Here is a 20,046-nt window from a genome sequence, read left to right on the forward strand (position 1 = left end):
TTTCTGAACCCTGCTCATGAAGGTATTATTCACATGTTCAGGTTTTTAAATATATTAGATAGGACTGCTCCGAGAAGGGTATGCCTTGACGCGGCGGAGTGGCTTAGCGTACATTTTTTTGCAAAAAAACGTATCAACAAAATACCCTGGTTTTGTTAACATCTTTTACTAGCACTTGCTACTTACAGTTACATATGTTTTACAGCAGAGTATTTATGCACGTTTGTCATACTGTGTTCTGTTTTTGTGCCACCGTTCTGCTCTTACCTAATGTATTATACTCCTGTTACAGCCAGAGCTGTAGTCACTGTTCAGATCTTACCTAATGTATTGTACTCCAGAATATGTACAGGACTGTGCCAGTGTAATGAGCGACACAGCAGTGATGCCTTTAACGGCTGCAATGTGCCTGTACAATTAGCGATGCAGCCGTGTTGCCGCGATGACTAAGAAACTGCCGCTGATTGGTCGTGGCAGTTAGGCCGCGACCAATCAGCGAGGCAGGATTTCCTTTACAGACAGACAGAATTAGACAATTATATAGTAGATAAGAATTCTGGAGATCTGCAGCTGTCCCGGACATGGCCTGTCATATTGGACCTTGACCGACGGAAGCGTGAAGCCGGCCTTATGGTGACTTTATATATGTTTGGGTGGACAGACATAATAATCAAAAAGGAGCATTCAGGAGTGGCAAACTAGGTTATTTGACCTAAGGCAACATTTACTAGAATAATGTGCCTTTTATCATGGGAACCGGAGAAGCAAAATAAAGCCACATAATATTACTTACTGGAGTGTGGCATTACTTGAGAATTGACTTTCAGCACTATGTAGGGACTATGGGGCAGATGACTATGTTGGCTATTTACGGTGGTTTATTGTGGGCTGCAGTTGGCACTATATGACAGCACATAGAGCATGAGAGGCAGCTCTGAACTTATTCTCCTTCAGTCTGGACAGAGCGGTGCTGGAAGAAACTCCAGGTCAAGTGAAACAGATATTATACCATGGCATGAACAGTACATGCTTGAAAGTGCAGAAGAGGAAGTTCCAGCTCCTATAATACTGGCAGAATGCTTATGAATGGGAAAAGCCCACTGAAAAAAAGAGTGGGCGCTAAGTTACAGAGTATGGGAAATGGGATAGTCCTTGCATATCCGAAACCTGGTATCGGCATCAGAGCTATTTTCACCTGGTGGGGGAAGAGGGCAGCAAGATTATGCTTTACTACATGTTTTAAAGTACAGAAATTCTTTAAGGGCCGAAAAATGTGAAGTATTAAGAGATTAATTTGGTAATCAAAACAGAACACTTTGTGGATTCACCTGTTGAGTGAGTGCAGCCCGTCTAATAAACTTTTGGCTGCTATCAGATAAAATTTCCATATATAAAGAGGATTATAGCCAGTCAGCCGAGATCTGAGAGACTCATTGCATCTTGCTGCAGCAAGCCAGTGTTACACTTATAAGCACATATATAAAGTGCCGTCTCTACTAAATCCCATCATTCAACCCACGTATCATCATCATGATCGCAGCAGAAGCACTTACAGTGCCGGCTGATACATTAGTCTCATAATAACAATAAGTGGTATGTGACCGGGTGCCAAGTGGAAGAGACGACTTTCCAGGATTACAAAGATTAGATGCGCGTAAAAGCCGTCTATCAAGGAAGGACGGGATCAAGCCACGTGAACTCCTCAATCCTGTGCTGCTGTCCTAATGCTGCTCATATATCTACAGCTTCTTACAATGTATTGGGGACAGGCAGGAACCATCAGTATTCCAGAGTGAATTCTCCTTTTGCATTAATATACACAACATTGTAAAAACCAGCTTAAATGCGAGTCTCTCGCATCACACACGCAAGTGTAACACCGGCCTAACACGTTAACAAGCAGCAGTATGGAGGAAATTAATATAGAGCATTACTGAGCAGTGTAGCTGGGAATCCAGTTATGTGGTGAGACAAAACAGTAATAGGATATGTGTATTAGGATATGTGTATCCACCAATCTCTTAATATGCTCCTCTCTTCTCCCCATCCTAGACTGTAATCTGATCCCTCTGTTAGATTTACTGTCTTGTCTTACGCAGAATTCATTTTAGCAATTTTTCAGAGTGAATAATGAATTCAGGAGGAAGAAGGGAGAAGAAGTGACTCATAAGTGGAGAAAGAATTAGGGTTTTCTGATAATATGAATTACAAAGTTTCTTATATTCACTTCTACTATTAATTTATCCAAGGTTTGTTGAAAGGACAGTGGCCATATAAATAAAATACATCACGTTGTCCTCTGCTATGGACTTACATTGCGCTGTCCAAGCACAGGGTGAGAAATCCATCCCTTGGAGACATGCTGCCTATTCCTTGCAGTTCATGTATAAGGTGTCAAAAGTCTAGGATCTAGACTGATGAATTGTAAAGATTCCATATGTAGATGGCAGAGAAAGGTAATGAAAAACAAAATGAATCGCAAAAGGTGCAGAACTGCCGCAAGGTGGCTCAGTGGTTAGCACTGTTACTTTTGCAGCGCTGTAGGCCGGGGCTCAAGTCCCACCGAGGACAAAATTTGCAAGGAGTTTGCATGTTCTCCCTGTGTTTGTGTGGGTTTCCTCCCACACTCCAAAGACATACAGATAGGGAAAATATTGTGAGCCCCAATGGGGACAGTGATAATGGCTGTATAGCGCTGTGGAATTCATGGCACTATATAAGTGAGCAAAATAAATAATTTCAAGGCATTTTCCAATCTTGTTGATTGTAAGAACTAGGCACTCCGTACTTACAAGGGTTGTTGACTACTAGGACAACCCCTTCTTGAAATAAATGTTTGGCCCCAATATAAAAAAATCTATACTCACCTCCCGTGCTCGCGCCGTACTAGTGGTGTGGGCACTAGCGGTACCGGGGCTCTTGCGCGGTGGAATGACATGCGGTGTCCGGTAGCCAATCAGCGCTGGTGTCACTGTCCCCGCCTTCATAAGGATTGAACATGAAGAGGAAGTCAGAGATAAGCTGCAGCCCGGACTTCCTCTTTATGTTCAATCCGTACGAAGCCGGGGACGGTGACGCCAACGCTGATTGGGCACCAGGCACCTCGTCTAATTCCACCACAGAGCTCCAGGACTGCGATTGCTGACACCGCTGGAAAGGCATCGGCACGGGGAGTATAGGTTTTTTTTACTTTATCGGGGCCAAACATTTATTTCAAGGTTTGTCCTAGTAGATGAAAACCCCTTAAAATTAATGTGATATTTATTAACGATTCAATACACGTTTATTGCACAGACAACGTTTTAGTCAATAACTTGGACCTTCTTCAGATAAACTATATTATATTAATAAAAAAAAGTAAAAAGATAAATAAATAGTGAAACACAGAAATTAAGGTCAAACAACAAAACATAAGTAAATCTATATATACCCTGTACTCCGTTTACAAACGTTTTGGCACTTGACCTTAAAGGGGTTGTTCACTATTAGGACATTTCTTGATCAAAATGTTTGGCCCCGATAAAATAAAGTCTATACTCGCCTCCCATGCCAGCGCCGTTACCAGTCTTTCCCTAGAACTCTTGTTCAATCAGCGCTGGCGTCACTGTCCCCGCCTTCGGACAAATCGATCATGAAGAGGAAGTACGGCGGCCGCTGATCTCAAACTTCCTCTTCCAGTTCGATTTGTCTGAAGGTGGAGACAGTGACGCCAGCGCTGATTGGCCGTCAGCCTGGGATTGGAGTATAGCCTTTATTATTTTATGGGGGTCAAGTGAGGGGTATGACAAGAAGTTGTCCAAGTAGTGGACAACTTGTTTAATTTCTGTATATTTAACCATTTATGTTTTTATTACTATTTTATTATTATAATCTGCAATTTGCTTAGTTTTCTTGATGCTACTTTGATTTTATAGCTAATCCGAAGAAGGTCTAAGTTATTGAACGAAACGTTGTACAACATACATGCACATTGGATGGCTCATAATTATCACCCCAACTTAACTACGGAGTGCCTAGCTGTCCCGATCTATTCCATGGGGTAGGACCCAAATACTGCACCGTCTTTTTTGGAGATCCATGATCTACACAGAACTTACTGATTTAGAACCCCCTTCTTTAAAAATGAATTTACTGACGAGTATCCCAGCAAAGAGGAAACAGATGAACGGCAGACTAGGGCACACAAATCACCACATTAACAGACAGAGCTATTTATCTGAAGGATTGCGATATATATTTCAGTCAAAAAACGGAGGTGCTCGCATGAAAAAACATGAATATTTCAATGTGAAGCGAAAAAAGGAGAAATATGCAGCACTCACCGATATAGCTGAAAATCTGTGCGTCTTTATTTCACATGAATTCCATCAATAGATATGTGGACATGCAGGACGTTAGAGGAATGCTAGGGGAGGGAGGTGCCGGATCTTAATTTGTCCTTATATTTATGCAAAGGGTTGTCATTTAGCATATAATAGGTATTACTATCGTTCAAGTAATTTAGGGCATCTTGTATACAGTATGGGCCCCGTCACTCATAGCAATCTCGCTAGCGAGATCGCTGCTGAGTCACAACTTTTGTGACGTAACAGTGATCTCACCAGCGAGATCGCTGTGTGTGACAGCGATCGGCCCCCCCGCCGGTATCGCTGATCGCTGCAAGAAACCTCTGGACATTTTTTTTGTCGCTGATCTCCCGCTGGCCAGCACGCATCGCTGTGTGTGACAGGCGGGAGACCAGCGATCAGGTGTAAAATAATAAAAAATAAAAAATAATGTTATTCTCACCTTCCGGCGTCCCGCGCAGTCTTCCCGCCTCTCTCCACGCTCCGGTCCCAGTAATCCTTTTGCAAGAATGACAGTTGAGACTTCGCATTCCGCGAGAACGAACGTCATCGCGGTAATTCTCGCATTTTATTTTTGACACGAATATTTCATCAGCGCTAACGAACACAGCGATGCCGCGCGCTCGACATCACTGTGCTGATCGCTGGTAAGTCTCTATGTGTGACTCCAGCTTATGTCTTATCCAAAATAACCAAATTTCCTCCTTCATCAGATCTCCTGAACACAGTATCATTCCATCCCTTCATTTCTTGCAAAGCTCTCATCTCAGATGCTTCCAAGTTTTTTGCTGACATGGGATAGAGTAAAGCTTCTACATCCTTGATGACCATATCATAGAAAAGATCAATACTGTTCCCAGGAGATATCGGAGGCATGAAATTTGATTTCATTTTTTGGAAATGTTTGTCTCGCAACTCGTTATGTATGTTAATTAGTAAGGTTTGTGGTACTATAAAAGAAATGACCTTAAGCTAATCCCCTCACCTGGACCCGTAGAAGCGAGTAATCGCGCAAAACAGCCATTGTCCGGCACCTCCCTCCCCTAGCATTCCTCTAACGTCCTGCATGTCCACATATCTATTGATGGAATTCATGTGAAATACTGATGAGTATGGATACCTATCCGCACCCAACATAACCATGCACATCCAGCTTACGTCTCCGCTAGAACTAATCTTAATGCATAAATGACTATACAGTATAATGCTAGCGATTGACCCTAATGAACGTGCGAAAATGCAATGGGGCTAGGGAGACGTGTGATAGGGGTGAATGGATATAATGGGGCTGGGGAGACGTGTGATAGGGGTGAATGGATATAATGGGGCTGGGGAGACGATGTGATGGGGGTGAATGGATATAATGGGGCTCGGGAGATGATGTGATGGGGGTGAATGGATATAATGGGGCTAGGGAGATGATGTGATGGGGGTGAATGGATATAATGGGGCTGGGGAGATGATGTGATGGGGTGAATGGATATAATGGGGCTGGGGAGATGATGTGATGGGGGTGAATGGATATAATGGGGCTGGGGAGACGATGTGATGGGGGTGAATGGATATAATGGGGCTGGGGAGATGATGTGATGGGGTGAATGGATATAATGGGGCTGGGGAGATGATGTGATGGGGGTGAATGGATATAATGGGGCTGGGGAGATGATGTGATGGGGGTGAATGGATATAATGGGGCTAGGGAGACGATGTGATGGGGTTAATGTATATAATGGGGCTAGGGAGATGATGTGATGGGGTGAATGGATATAATGGGGCTGGGGAGACAACGTGATGGGGTGAATGGATATAATGGGGCTAGGGAGATGATGTGATGGGGTGAATGGATATAATGGGGCTAGGGAGATGATGTGATGGGGGTGAATGGATATAATGGGGCTAGGGAGATGATGTGATGGGGTGAATGGATATAATGGGGCTAGGGAGATGATGTGATGGGGTGAATGGATATAATGGGGCTAGGGAGACGATGTGATGGGGTTAATGTATATAATGGGGCTAGGGAGATGATGTGATGGGGTGAATGGATATAATGGGGCTGGGGAGACAACGTGATGGGGTGAATGGATATAATGGGGCTAGGGAGATGATGTGATGGGGTGAATGGATATAATGGGGCTAGGGAGATGATGTGATGGGGGTGAATGGATATAATGGGGCTAGGGAGATGATGTGATGGGGTGAATGGATATAATGGGGCTAGGGAGATGATGTGATGGGGTGAATGGATATAATGGGGCTAGGGAGACGATGTGATGGGGGTGAATGTATATAATGGGGCTAGGGAGACGATGTGATGAGGGTGAATGGATATAATGGGGCTAGGGAGACGATGTGATGGGGGTGAATGGATATAATGGGGCTGGGGAGACGATGTGATGGGGTGAATGGATATCTTGGGGCTAGGGAGACGACGTGATGGGGTGAATGGATATAATGGGGCTGGGGAGACGATGTGATGGGGTGAATGGATATAATGGGGCTAGGGAGACGACGTGATGGGGGTGAACGGATATAATGGGGCTGGGGAGATGATGTGATGGGGGTGAATGGATATAATGGGGCTAGGGAGATGATGTGATGGGGGTGAACGGATATAATGGGGCTAGGGAGATGATGTGATGGGGGTGAACGGATACAGCTTTGTGCATAAAGAAAACATTTCATAAAAACCTAACCCAATGTCAGGTCGTTCTTTACTCATTTGGGACTCTGACAGCATTCCTGGTCCCGTCACACCTCCGGATTCAGGTGTTGGCGCCTCTCTGCACAGTGTAATAATTACGTGCGGATGACGAATCGGTAAGCTGCGAGTACGAACAATACGGAGGGGATAACAACGCACTTTTGACCTTGGGGGGAAAAAAAACCAAAAAACCTCGAGCATTAAGGAGTAACTAAAGAGGGAGCGCTGCTGCCAGCACATTCATTAGCCCCGCGCAGCGATCGCCCCTAATGCTCCGTAATCCCGTTAAGCTTCACGGCTACTGCTGGGATACAGCGTTACTGTAAATAGGCAATTACGGCTTTGTACAAACAATGAGCGTATTATAAAAATCAGGAATATTTCCTCATAAAAACACTTTTCAGATTTCATCTTGAAGGCTCGGAACTTGAGAATTTTTTTTCTCCCAAATAGCTTTTCACGTTCTGAAGGAGTTTAACACGTTCTGCGCTTTGAAGCAAAAGTCACTGGAAAACCCCATAAAGAGTACATCAAAAAGTGTATAAAATGAGACCATCGGGGTATCATTTTATGGGGTCTACATAGTGCTGTTGCTCTATAATTCCTCCAGGAAATATAGGAATAAACTGATAACATCAATTTAGGTTCCTAGAGTCTCAGACTATGTTCAGACACGCACCTTTTTGACAAGGAAATGGTAACAACCAGTTGTAAATTAATATTCCTTAAAGAGAATCCGTCAGCAAGTTTTTGCAATGTAATCTAAGGTCAGCACCGTGCAGGGGAAGAGAGCACGATTCCAGCGATATATCACTTATTGAGCTGCTTGCGGTCATTTTAATACAATCCAGATTTTCTCTGCTGCACATCTAGCAGTGTTCAGAATGCTGAGCTCTGCATAACCCCGCCCACACCACTGATTGGATGTTTTCTGTGCACAATGTAAATTGACAGAAAGTTGCTTCCAATCAGTGGTGAAGGCAGGGTTAGACAAAGCAGGAAGACTACATGGCACGAGAAAACACTGATTTTAATTAGACAACAACACACAGCCCAGTAAGTGACATCACCGGAATAAGCGTCTCTGCACCTACATCATGCAGCTCTCAGACTACATGGTAAAAAACTGATGACAGATTCCCTTTAAGGGGTTATCTTCTTTGAACAATCACTAAGTCTTAGAAGAATCCCAGAAAGAGGACCTATCACCCAAGTCAAAATTGGTTACTTCACGCTATTTCCAAGAAATGTTTTTTTTTTTTTAATTTATTTTATTAAAATCATATTTTGTCAGACAAAGACCTGCCTTCATATTAAATGCTCCCAAAATGGACATTTTTATGGTCACTTTGGAAAGTTGAGTCTGGAGGTGGGGATAGGCATTCTGATGCATGTACAAATAGTTTTACGCATATGTGAAACCAGCCTAATCTGTGGGAAAACCTGGTAGCAAGTGGTCAATTTTCCCTGCAGCACCCCCAGAGGAGGGATGAAGTATTACACACAATCCATTCCTATCTGAGTAATACAGGACAGGTCCTACAAAGAGAGAAACCTTCTTTGTAACTTTTCGCCTCGGGTGCACTGAAAGAATTTCCCAGCAACTTTCCAAAGTAAATACATCATCTTGCTGTCAGTGAATGGAAACATTAAATCTATATATTGTTAGATATCATTAGATCTCTCCGATATTTTACCTGCACTGCTACATTGCAGCAAACTATCAGCACTGGGAAGTGACTTGTGTTACCGATGTGTTTAGCCCAGAGAATTATCGTTTTTTGCTCCCGTCTTCCAAGAGCCATAGCTTTTTTTTTATCTTTCCGTCAATATGGCCATGTGAGGGGGCTTGTTTTGTTTGCGGGACGAGTTGTACTTTTGAACAACACCATTGGTTTTACCATTTTACCATGGTTTAAGTAAAAATGGGAAAAAAAATTCCAAGTGTGGTGAAATTGCAAAAAAGAAAAAAAAAAAGTTTGTTTTGGTTTTTTTTCTTTACCATGTTCACTAAATGCTAAAACTGACCTGCCATTATGATTCTCCAGATCATTACAAGTTTGTAGATGCCAAACATGTCTAGGTTCTTTTTTTTATCTAAGTGGTGAAAAAAAATTAAAAGTTTGTAAAAAAAAAAAAAAAAAAGCGCCATTTTACGAGACCTATAGCGTCTCCATTTTTCTTACGTGCCGAGCTGACGTTTCTATTAATACCATTTTCGGATAGATACAATTTTTTGATCGCGCGTTATTGCATTTTAATGTAAAAAAAGTTAGTTCTGGTGTTTTGATTTTTTTTCTCATTACGACGTTTAGCGGTTTCTTTTTATATATTGATAGATCGGGCGATTCTGAACACAGGAATACCAAATATGTTTGTTTTTTTTTATTATTGTTTTATTTGGAATGGGGCGAATGGGGGTGATTTAAACGTTTATTTTTTTAAAATGTTTTTAAAAATTTTTTTTTTTTTTTACTTTTTTATACTTTACTAGATTCAATAGTCTCCATAGAAGACTAGAAGCTGCGACCATCGGATCGCCTGTGCTACACATAGCAGGGCTTCAGGTCTGCTGTGTGTAACTAAAATGATCACCTGCTATGTGCGGTGGCCACAGGGGGGCGTTTATAGCAGTTCGGCCATGGCAACCACAAGGGTCTCCTGCAGACCCCAGGTTGATATGACATCCCATCGGCAACTCGCGGTCATTTGACACGGGCGCCGATGGCTGGGGTTTGTGACACGCTTTCCGTCACGATAATGTTAAATGCAACTGTCAGAGATCCACGGCGGCATTTAACATGTTAACAGCCGCGGGTGGATCGTGATTCCACCTGCGGCTGTTAAGGGAACATGTCAGCTTATGAAATCAGCTGACATGTGCCAGAAAAGATGTGGGCTCAGCACTGGAGCCTGCAGCAAACATGGGGCAGTGACCTTAGACGTACTTATATGTCCAAGGTTGTGAAGAGGTTAAAGGTTATCTTTCATTGTACAGGAGGAGGAGGTGAGCTGCGATATCATCTATTGTGAATGGTGGATCCTGTGTTATCTACTGTATATAGAGGTGTTAACACAGGATCCACCATTCACAATAGGTAATGTCACAGCTCACCTCCTCCCTTCACAATGACCTTTGCACACGCTCATTAGATGCTTCCATACAAAGATAGGGTCTGATTCTGTTTATTGCTACTAATGTACGTGTGAATTCCCTGAAACAAGAAGGCGGCTGAAAAGCCCTAGTGGCCAGTGTGAGTGTTCCAAGATGTGTAGGGTAATTATTATTCTTAATAAAGAATGTGATTATAGTAAAAAAAAAAAAAAAAAAAAAACACACATTGTCAAAAATATTTAAAAATACCTTCAACAAGAAAAATTCTGTTTTAAACAATAGTTCATTTTCTGGGGACACATTTCCTTTAGGGTGTGTATAGATGTGTAGAACTTTGGCATGATTTTGAAAACTTTTGGCATGTATTGCCTGAAAAATTCATGTATGAGCAAAATTATTTAAAAAAAAATAAAATAAAAAAAAAAATAAAAAAAAACAACAACACATTTTTCATCCAGAATTCTCCAAAACCAATCTTCTGTACGGGAGAAAATGTTTTAGCTCCTTGTAAATCCTAAGTAACACAGAATGAATTGGGTTTCTTTACAGCTCCAGCGGCGTCGGATCTGGCGGATTGTCCTCCGACATACACAATTCGTTTTCTAGTCTACACGAGCTAAGTGTAAAGAAGGCGGTAATGCTGTAATGTATGCGAGGAGCAGCCGTTCCCTCCGTGTAGGAGCCGGCCCGTTACACATGGATTTCATTTCGGAGCTTCTGGTATACACACAGCACATCACTTAGACCAAATGAACTTTTAAATCAATAACATGTACGTCGAGGTTCAGTAGACTCGAGGAAATTCTTAAAAAATAAACATTTGTGTCAAAGATGAAAAATACAATCCCGGCCCGTATATTTTTTACATTATCCAAAAAGCTTTCATGTGCACAAAACACTAAGGCCATTACTTTAAGACGCCAGTCAAAAACGCGCTGGGCACACTTTCAAAAGTTCACATATTAAAAGAAAAAAAGTTTTGAAACCCAGATTGCTTGAGACGTTTTTCGTCTAGTCGGCAAAACAGTGAAAGTCCCTTCCCTCCCCTCCCCCCCCACCAATGAAAGAATTAATTCTTACGAGCGAGACCTGGAAGGTTTATAAGGTACCTGTTGTTGTAAATGTGTCTTTAGAAATGCGCACGTCAATAAATTGCTGCACGTCATAAAAATGACAAAGTCTTCGGTGCTTCGTGTATAAGAGTAGTGTGTTAGGAAAGGTCTTCAGGGGCAGTCTGGGGAGACAATGTCCCAAACCCGCTGGCTATAAAAAAAAAAAACTTATTAACTTTCTTTTTTTTTTTTATTATATTGCTAGTTTGCTCGCTTTGCTTTAATTATACATCACAACTTTTGATCATAAATACCACCATATTATTACCATCACAGGAGAAGTCCACCAAGTCTTGGGTCACCCGATAAAAAGTAGTTTATCTCTACGAACCCAATTGCTTGTAGTTTTTAATTATTCCATCCTTGATATAAAGGGAAACCAGCTCCCAATGTCTCAACTTCCTACGGAGAGAATGGTGGTCTTCTACGTCTATAGAGCAGCCAATCCGAGAGTACAGAGCTTCGGTATAAGGCATGACACCCTTGATGACACTACCGTCGAATCTTGGATTTCCAATAGCAATCACGAGTTAGTAGTGTCCTAGAGAAGGTGTGTGGATTACACCTACGTGACGGTTCATTATTATTCCGTAAGGCCAAGTACTGCCAGGGCTCAGACAATTCAGAACCACAAGGGTCAATGTTCCAATACTCTGGGTCCCCAAATATCCCAGGCCCATTGTTACAGAACCCTAAATATCTCTAATCCCAAACATTCCAGTAGCATTGTTCCAGGTCCTCAAATGTCACAAGGTCAATGAGACCGCAAAATCCCAGTGTTACTGCTCTAGGACCTCGATATCCCAATGTTCTTCTTCTAGGACCCCAACATCCCAGTGTCAGCATCCTAGGCCTTCATAATTCTAGGACCAGAAAACTCCCAGTGTCATGGTTCTAGGACCTCAAAAGGACTGTGTCATTATTCTATCAATCTAAACATTTATGTTATGGTGTTCCAAGTCTATGAAATCCCAGTGTTATCTTTCTGGGATCCCAAAATCCCAGTCTCAATGCCCTAGAAGCCACAATATTCCAATATTGCTATTCAGGAAAACATAACAACCCAATGACATTGTTAGGAACCCCTGAAATCCCCAAATCATAGTGTCATTGATTTACTACCCCAAAAGCAAGGTCATTCTTCTAGGATCCCAATATGTAAATGAACTTATTCTAGGACCTCAAAATCCTAGTGTGATTGTAGATGGAGCACCAAAATTCCAAAAAATTATAGAGTCACTGACATAGAACCCCCAAATCAGTGTTATTTTTGCAGACTTTTGATTGGACAGTGCATAGTTTGGGGCATTTTCCATCAGGAACCCCTTCAAAAAAATTTAGTGACCTTCACGCTCATTTTTACAGCCGGGTGTTTTTCAAGAAGTGACACAATCACTAAACGTCTTTGTGCACACGCAGTTATTTGAGGATGTAGTAAAGCAGAAACTGAGTGGAAACTACAAGTTTTTGAGGTGTTCTGAGATTTGATGGAGAATTTGGGGAGATTCCACTCAGTTTCTGCTCATTGGCTAGGTGCACAGGCAGGGCCGGAATGGGACTAAAATTCAGCCCTGGCATTTGAAGTTACACAGGCCCACTAGTCACATGGTGACTATATAATATCTTTGTACACTTGTAGGTTACAAGAAGTGAGAGGAGATTAACACGACTATACAACATGTAGTCAGAGCTGTGCCCAGGATTTCAGCTCAGTCCTATTTATTGCTCTTAGGTACAGTACTCCTCCCAAAGCTCTGTCCCCTTTTGTATGCACAGTGACAGAATTCCTGGCAGAGCTGCTATCCATTGGGCAACCAGACCCCCTGGTCATAGCCGCCCCTATCATACCTCCCAAGTTTTGAAGAAGGGAAAGAGGGACAAAGACTGCATCGCGCGCAGCGCGCCGCTGCAAATTTTAGGCCACGCCCTGGCCACATGAATTTCGCAACTAGTCACACCCATGTCCACGCCCAACCGCACCCATTTAGCACTGCTGATCACACTGACTGGTACTGAGGGCACAGTGGCTGGCATTATGGGCACATTTGCTGGTACTGTGGGCACACTGATTGGTACTAAGGAAGAGAGAAAACAGAGAGAGAGAGAAAGAAAGAAAGGAAAGCCTGTGCACAGGACATCTTTTTTGCTGAGTTTTCAGAACCGAAACTGAGCAGAGCCTATAATTTTTTGAGGCGTTTTGAGATTCGGAGGAGGATTCAGAAGAGTTTCCGCTCAATTTCTGCTCCAAAAACTCCACGAACAACTTCATGTGGATATACAGTGCCTTGTGAAAGTATTCGGCCCCCTGGACTTTTCAACCTTTTCCCACATATCATGCTTCAAACATAAAGATACCAAAAGTAAATTTTTGGTGAATAATCAACAGCAAGTGGGACACAAGTGTGAAGTTGAATGAAATTTATTGGTTATTTTAAATTTTTGTGCGATTACAGCTGCAGTCGCTTGGGGTATGTCTCTATCAGTTTTGTACATCGAGAGACTGCAATTCTTGCCCATTCTTACTTGGCAACAGCTCGAGCTCAGTGAGGTCTGATGGAGATCGTTTGTGAACATTTTCAGCTCTTTCCACAGATTCTCGATTGGATTCAGGTCTGGACTTTGACTTAGCCATTCTAACACCTGGATACGTTTATTTGTGAACCATTCCATTGCAGATTTTGCTATGTTTGGGATCATTGTCTTGTTGGAAGACAAATCTCCGTCACAGTCTCAGGTCTTTTACAGACTCCAACAGGTTTTCCTCAAGAATGGTCCTGTATTTGGCTCCATCCATCTTCCCATCAATTTTAACCATCCTCCCTGTCCCTGCTGAAGAAAAGCAGGCCCAAACCATGATGCTGCCACCACCATGTTTGACAGTGGGGATGGTGTGTTCAGGGTGATGAGCTGTGTTACCTCTACGCCAAGCATATCGTTTGGCATTGTTGCCAAAAAGTTCGATTTTGGTTTCATCTGACCAGAGCACCTTCTTCCAGATGTTTGGTGTGTCTCCCAGGTGGCTTGTCGCAAACTTTAAACGACATTTTTTATCGATATCTTTGAGAAATGGCTTTCTTCTTGCCACTCTTCCATAAACGCCAGATTTGTGCAGTGTACGACTGATTGTTGTCCTATGGACAGACTGTCCCACCTCAGCTGTAGATCTCAGCAGTTCATCCAGAGTGACCATGAACCTCTTGGCTGCATCTCTGATCAGTCTTCTCCTTGTTTGCGATGAAAGTTTAGTTTAGAGGGACGGCCGGGTCTTGGTAGATTTGCAGTGGTATGATACTCCTTCCATTTCAATATGATCGCTTGCACAGTGCTCCTTGGGATGTTTTAAGTTTTGGAAATCATTTTGTATCCAAATCCGGCTTTAAACTTCTCCACAACAGTATCACGGTCCTGCCTGTTGTGTTCCTTGGTCTTCATGATGCTCTCTGTGCTTCAAACAGAACCCTGAGACTATCACAGAGCAGGTGCATTTATACGGAGACTTGATTACACACAGGTGGATTATATTTATCATCATTAGTCATTAAGGACAACATTGGATCATTCAGAGATCCACAATGAACTTCTGGAGTGAGTTTGCTGCACTGAAAGTAAAGGGGCCGAATAATATTGCACGCCCCACTTTTCAGTTTTTGAATTTCCACAAAAATTTAAAATAACCAATAAATTTTGTTCAACTTCACAATTGTGTCCCACTTGTTGTTGATTCTTCACCAAAAATTTCCATTTGGTATCTTTATGTTTGAAGCATGATATGTGAGAAAAGGTTGAAAAGTTCCAGGGAGCCAAATACTTTCGCAAGGCACTGTAGCCAACGTATGAAGGGCAAAGTGGTATCACAACAAAATAAAACTGAATAGGAAGAGTCTTTCAATAAGTTTTTCAGGCTTTGTTTGGAGTGGTCTTGCTCAAAACAACTCGTTTGCCAATAGCCTAGAAGCTTGGTCGTCACTGAGGGGGGCAACTGGTCAATTTTGGGGTAAAACGTACATTGATACTTGGTTTAGATTTTCAAATGGGCCCGAAACCAAAGCAGAGGAAGCTGCGGTCCAGGGTAAACATCACCTGCCAATTTGCATGCCATGGTAAACTTTGTGGTGAGGAATCGAAGGGATTTATTAACACAGAGAAAACATCATTCAGCCGCTACCTGGGTCACAGAGAGTCAGATTATATCAATTCTGTTATGTTCAGTGAAGGGAGAAACGATGACGTTTATTAAGCTCCAGGGTCTCGGGTTACCATGAAGAATGGCCTCGTTATATCATGACTAATAACCCGATAGACTAATTTGAGTAAAACAGTAGCACTATGGACTGATGCTGGCAGCGCTCCAAACCAATGGATGGATTTAATGTGGAGACGTAGGTGCAACTTCAGGATACATCGCATTAACTTGCTGTGTGGAAAGCCCAAAAAGAAAAAGAGGTGGCTTTCACTCCGACCCTTCCCAGGACAATTACACAAACTTTAAGCTCATTGTTTATCGAGGAGGGATATACAGTATATATCATAGGTGGCTCCTCCGCTAGGAGAAATCCAGGTCACTCATGTAAAGCCACAGGAGGCCAGAAAGCTGGCCAGGTCTACAGGGGCACATAGTATAGATCTTCGGCTTTGATGCTCATTGTATGGCCAACAAGTGGATACAGCGTTCTATCAGTAATATGCCTAGCATTCATACTGTAACATGGAGCAGCAGGTTACTGTCAGATTGCTGCTCCGGAGGCACGATCACCCGAGTCCTCCAATCACTCTTACTGTATTGTTAGGATCATGGATCGTAGAGGGAGGCGGATGGAAATGGATTCAAAACATACTACTAGATCCAGCAATAACCAGATTATCACAAGCAAATAACATTTATTAGGCTACTTTCACACTAGCGCTTTTAGCGCTGCGCTTCGTGCGCACTAGAAACGCATGCAAGAAAACGCATCATGCGTTTTGCATTTGGTTGCTTTTTTTTGCGCATGCGTTTTAGCCAGTTTGGAGGCATGCTAATTCTTAAAACGCATGCGTTCTTAAATGCAGGCGTGCGCATGTCCATGCGCACGCCAGCGTTCCCATAGACTGTAATGTGATATTTGTTTTGCGCATTCCGTGCACATGCGTTTTTTTGACACAGGTTGGACGCACAAAAAATGCAACAGGGTGCGTCCAACGAGCCTAGGCGCACACTACAAAAAAAACCGCATGCGCACAAAAACGCATACAAACGCGTGCAAACGCTAGACCGTGCGCCCCTGTGTTAAAGATAGGGACTCAGGAAGCATGCGCATGTATGCGCACGATGCGTTGCGCTAAAAAAACGCTAGTGTGAAACCAGCCTTAGCCATACAAATTTCTATTTAGATATTCTGCAGTATTGTATAGAATATTCACTATTAACAACATACTTACATTACTGATACTGTACCAATCAGGAGTTATTATACTCCAGAGCTGCACTCACTATTCTGCTGGTGCAGCCACTGTGTACATACATTACTGATCCTGTACTGATCCTGAGTTACATCCTGTATTATACCCCAGAGCTGCACTCACTATTCTGCTGGTGCTGTCACTGTGTACATACATTACTGATCCTGAGTTACATCCTGTATTATACTCCAGAGCTCCACTCACTATTCTGCTGGTGCAGTCACTGTGTACATACATTACTGATCCTGTACTGATCCTGAGTTACCTCCTGTATTATACTCCAGAGCTGCACTCACTATTCTGCTGGTGCAGTCATTGTGTACATACATTACTGATCCTGAGTTACCTCCTGTATTATACTCCAGAGCTGCACTCACTATTCTGCTGGTGCAGTCACTGTGTACATACATTACTGATCCTGAGTTACCTCCTGTATTATACTCCAGAGCTGCACTCACTATTCTGCTGGTGCAGTCACTGTGTAAATACATTACTGATCCTGAGTTACATCCTGTATTATACTCCAGAGCTGCACTCACTATTCTGCTGGTGCAGTCACTGTGTACATACATTACATTACTGATCCTGAGTTACATCCTGTATTATACCCCAGAGCTGCACTCACTATTCTGCTGGTGCAGTCACTGTGTACATAGATTACATTACTGATCCTGAGTTACATCCTGTATTACACTCCAGAGCTGCACTCACTATTCTGCTGGTGCAGTCACTGTGTACATACATTACATTACTGATCCTGAGTTACATCCTGTATTATACTCCAGAGCTGCACTCACTATTCTGCTGGTGCTGTCACTGTGTACATACATAACATTACTGATCCTGAGTTACCTCCTGTATTATACTCCAGAGCTGCACTCACTATTCTGCTGGTGCAGTCACTGTGTACACACATTACATTACTGATCCTGAGTTACCTCCTGTATTATACTCCAGAGCTGCACTCACTATTCTGCTGGTGCAGTCACTGTGTACATACATTACTGATCCTGAGTTACCTCCTGTATTATACTCCAGAGCTGCACTCACTATTCTGCTGGTGCAGTCACTGTGTGCATACATTACATTGCTGATCCTGAGTTACATCCTGTATTATGCCCAGAGCTGCACTCACTATTCTGCTGGTGCAGTCACTGTGTGCATACATTACATTGCTGATCCTGAGTTACATCCTGTATTATGCCCAGAGCTGCACTCACTATTCTGCTGGTGCAGTCACTGTGTACATACATTACATTACTGATCCTGAGTTACATCCTGTATTATGCCCAGAGCTGCACTCACTATTCTGCTGGTGCAGTCACTGTGTACATACATTACATTACTGATCCTGAGTTACATCCTGTATTATGCCCAGAGCTGCACTCACTATTCTGCTGGTGCAGTCACTGTGTGCATACATTACATTGCTGATCCTGAGTTACATCCTGTATTATTCCCAGAGCTGCACTCACTATTCTGCTGGTGCAGTCACTGTGTACATACATTACATTACTGATCCTGAGTTACATCCTGTATTATGCCCAGAGCTGCACTCACTATTCTGCTGGTGCAGTCACTGTGTACAGACATTACATTATTGATCCGGAGTTACATTCTGTATTATACCCCAGAGCTGCACTCACTATTCTGCTGGTGCAGTCAGTGTTGTGGGCATGGCTGGATCAGGAGACATGCCACACCTAGTCCTGCAGTGAAAATCTTGGGCTAATAAAATACCAATTGTGTTGAAACTACGGCATCACGCTGAGCAAGTCATGCTTCCCCGCAATCAGTGTCTCTGACCCTACATTATAACATTATACTGGTCTCCAATTACAAAATCTGCTGACAGATTCCCTTTCATATTAGCTCAAATAAAATCTTTGATGAACTAAAACATATGACAAATTACACCATTATTTACAAGCCGAAGGCTGCAACGCAGAAACAGTGTGTAGAAAATTAAGTGCCCCCTGCAGAGAAATTTAGAAGGTTACAGCCAGGTGCTGCCAATCACATGCCTGTGATACCAGATCAGCAAACGTGGCCACTGCTATAACAGAACTGCTGGTCTAGACCAGTAAGGCGAGTGTTAATACAATGCCCAAAAAGGAAAGACCTCACTGATCTTAGCGGGTCAGTTGTTGCAGACAGTCAGTCTGAGAAAGGTTTGGGCACCTGGAAGTTGTAGAAGTGCGACGATTCCCAAAAAAAAAAAGCCACAAAATTTGCTTAATATTCATATGAAAGACGTTCCCTTTTCATTTCCATTGTAAAACCACTTTGCTCTTTAGGTTTTCAGTCTTTTGAGTGTTTTTTTTTCCGGCTTTGAAAAACGCCAGGTGGGAAATAAGAAAGCGCATGTCACTTCTTTAGAGCAACTTCTGATGAAATTTGCTCAAAACTAGGCACTGTCCAATCATAAGGCTGAAAAATCACACTTCAAGAAGAAGTGAAAAATGTATCCAAAAAATCCTCAGAGAAGGAATATTTCCTGAAGTAGTGTCTACTAATAAGCTGGTCCTTTTCAAAGGTCTCAAAAGAAAAAAAAAGCAAGTAGAAAACATTAAAACATTCAAGACAGTTAACAAATCTTCCCAGGAGCGGACATCCCCTGTAAAATCGTGCTCAGAATCAGACCATGCAATGCTCAGAGAAATTTATAGAATCCTCCGAAAAAATGCAAAAATCTCAAGAGCTACAGCTCAGACTCCAAAGGCCTGAAGTAGCATGCTAAATATAAATGACAGTACAAATAGAAAAATACTGAAAAATTATGGCTTGTTTGGAAGGGCTGCCAGCAGAAAGCCTTTTCGTTCTTTAAAAGAAAAAAAAAAAAAAAAGTAAGTAATAACCAGCATAGTGGCTCAGTGGTCAACCAGCACTGTGGCTCAGTGGTCAACCAGCACTGTGGCTCAGTGGTCAACCAGCACTGTGGCTCAGTGGTCAACCAGCACTGTGGCTCAGTGGTCATCCAGCACTGTGGCTCAGTGGTCATCCAGCACTGTGGCTCAGTGGTCAACCAGCACTGTGGCTCAGTGGTCAACCAGCACTGTGGCTCAGTGGTCATCCAGCACTGTGGCTCAGTGGTCAACCAGCACTGTGGCTCAGTGGTCATCCAGCACTGTGGCTCAGTGGTCATCCAGCACTGTGGCTCAGTGGTCAACCAGCACTGTGACTCAGTGGTCAACCAGCACTGTGGCTCAGTGGTCATCCAGCACTGTGGCTCAGTGGTCATCCAGCACTGTGGCTCAGTGGTCATCCAGCACTGTGGCTCAGTGGTCATCCAGCACTGTGGCTCAGTGGTCAACCAGCACTGTGACTCAG

At 42.9% G+C, this 20,046-nt stretch overlaps 1 protein-coding gene across 7 annotated transcripts in view; it reads right to left on the minus strand.

Annotated features, from left to right (window-relative positions):
* The window catches only part of SUPT3H (SPT3 homolog, SAGA and STAGA complex component), a 578,628-nt gene that overhangs the window by 219,273 nt on the left and 339,309 nt on the right, over nt 1-20,046 (minus strand). Inside the window, exon 5 of one of the 7 annotated variants that reach the window (XM_073586530.1) lies at nt 11,275-11,428. The exons of the other annotated variants lie outside the window; for them this stretch is intronic. Coding sequence (XP_073442631.1) covers nt 11,275-11,331 — 57 coding nt within the window. The 5' untranslated portion in view covers nt 11,332-11,428. The remainder of the gene's footprint in view (nt 1-11,274; nt 11,429-20,046) is intronic. 7 annotated transcript variants of the gene reach the window in all.

The sequence above is a fragment of the Dendrobates tinctorius genome, unplaced genomic scaffold (assembly GCF_039654945.1).
Source record: "Dendrobates tinctorius isolate UK_male_01 unplaced genomic scaffold, ASM3965494v1 ptg000093l, whole genome shotgun sequence".
NCBI lineage: Eukaryota > Metazoa > Chordata > Amphibia > Anura > Dendrobatidae > Dendrobates > Dendrobates tinctorius.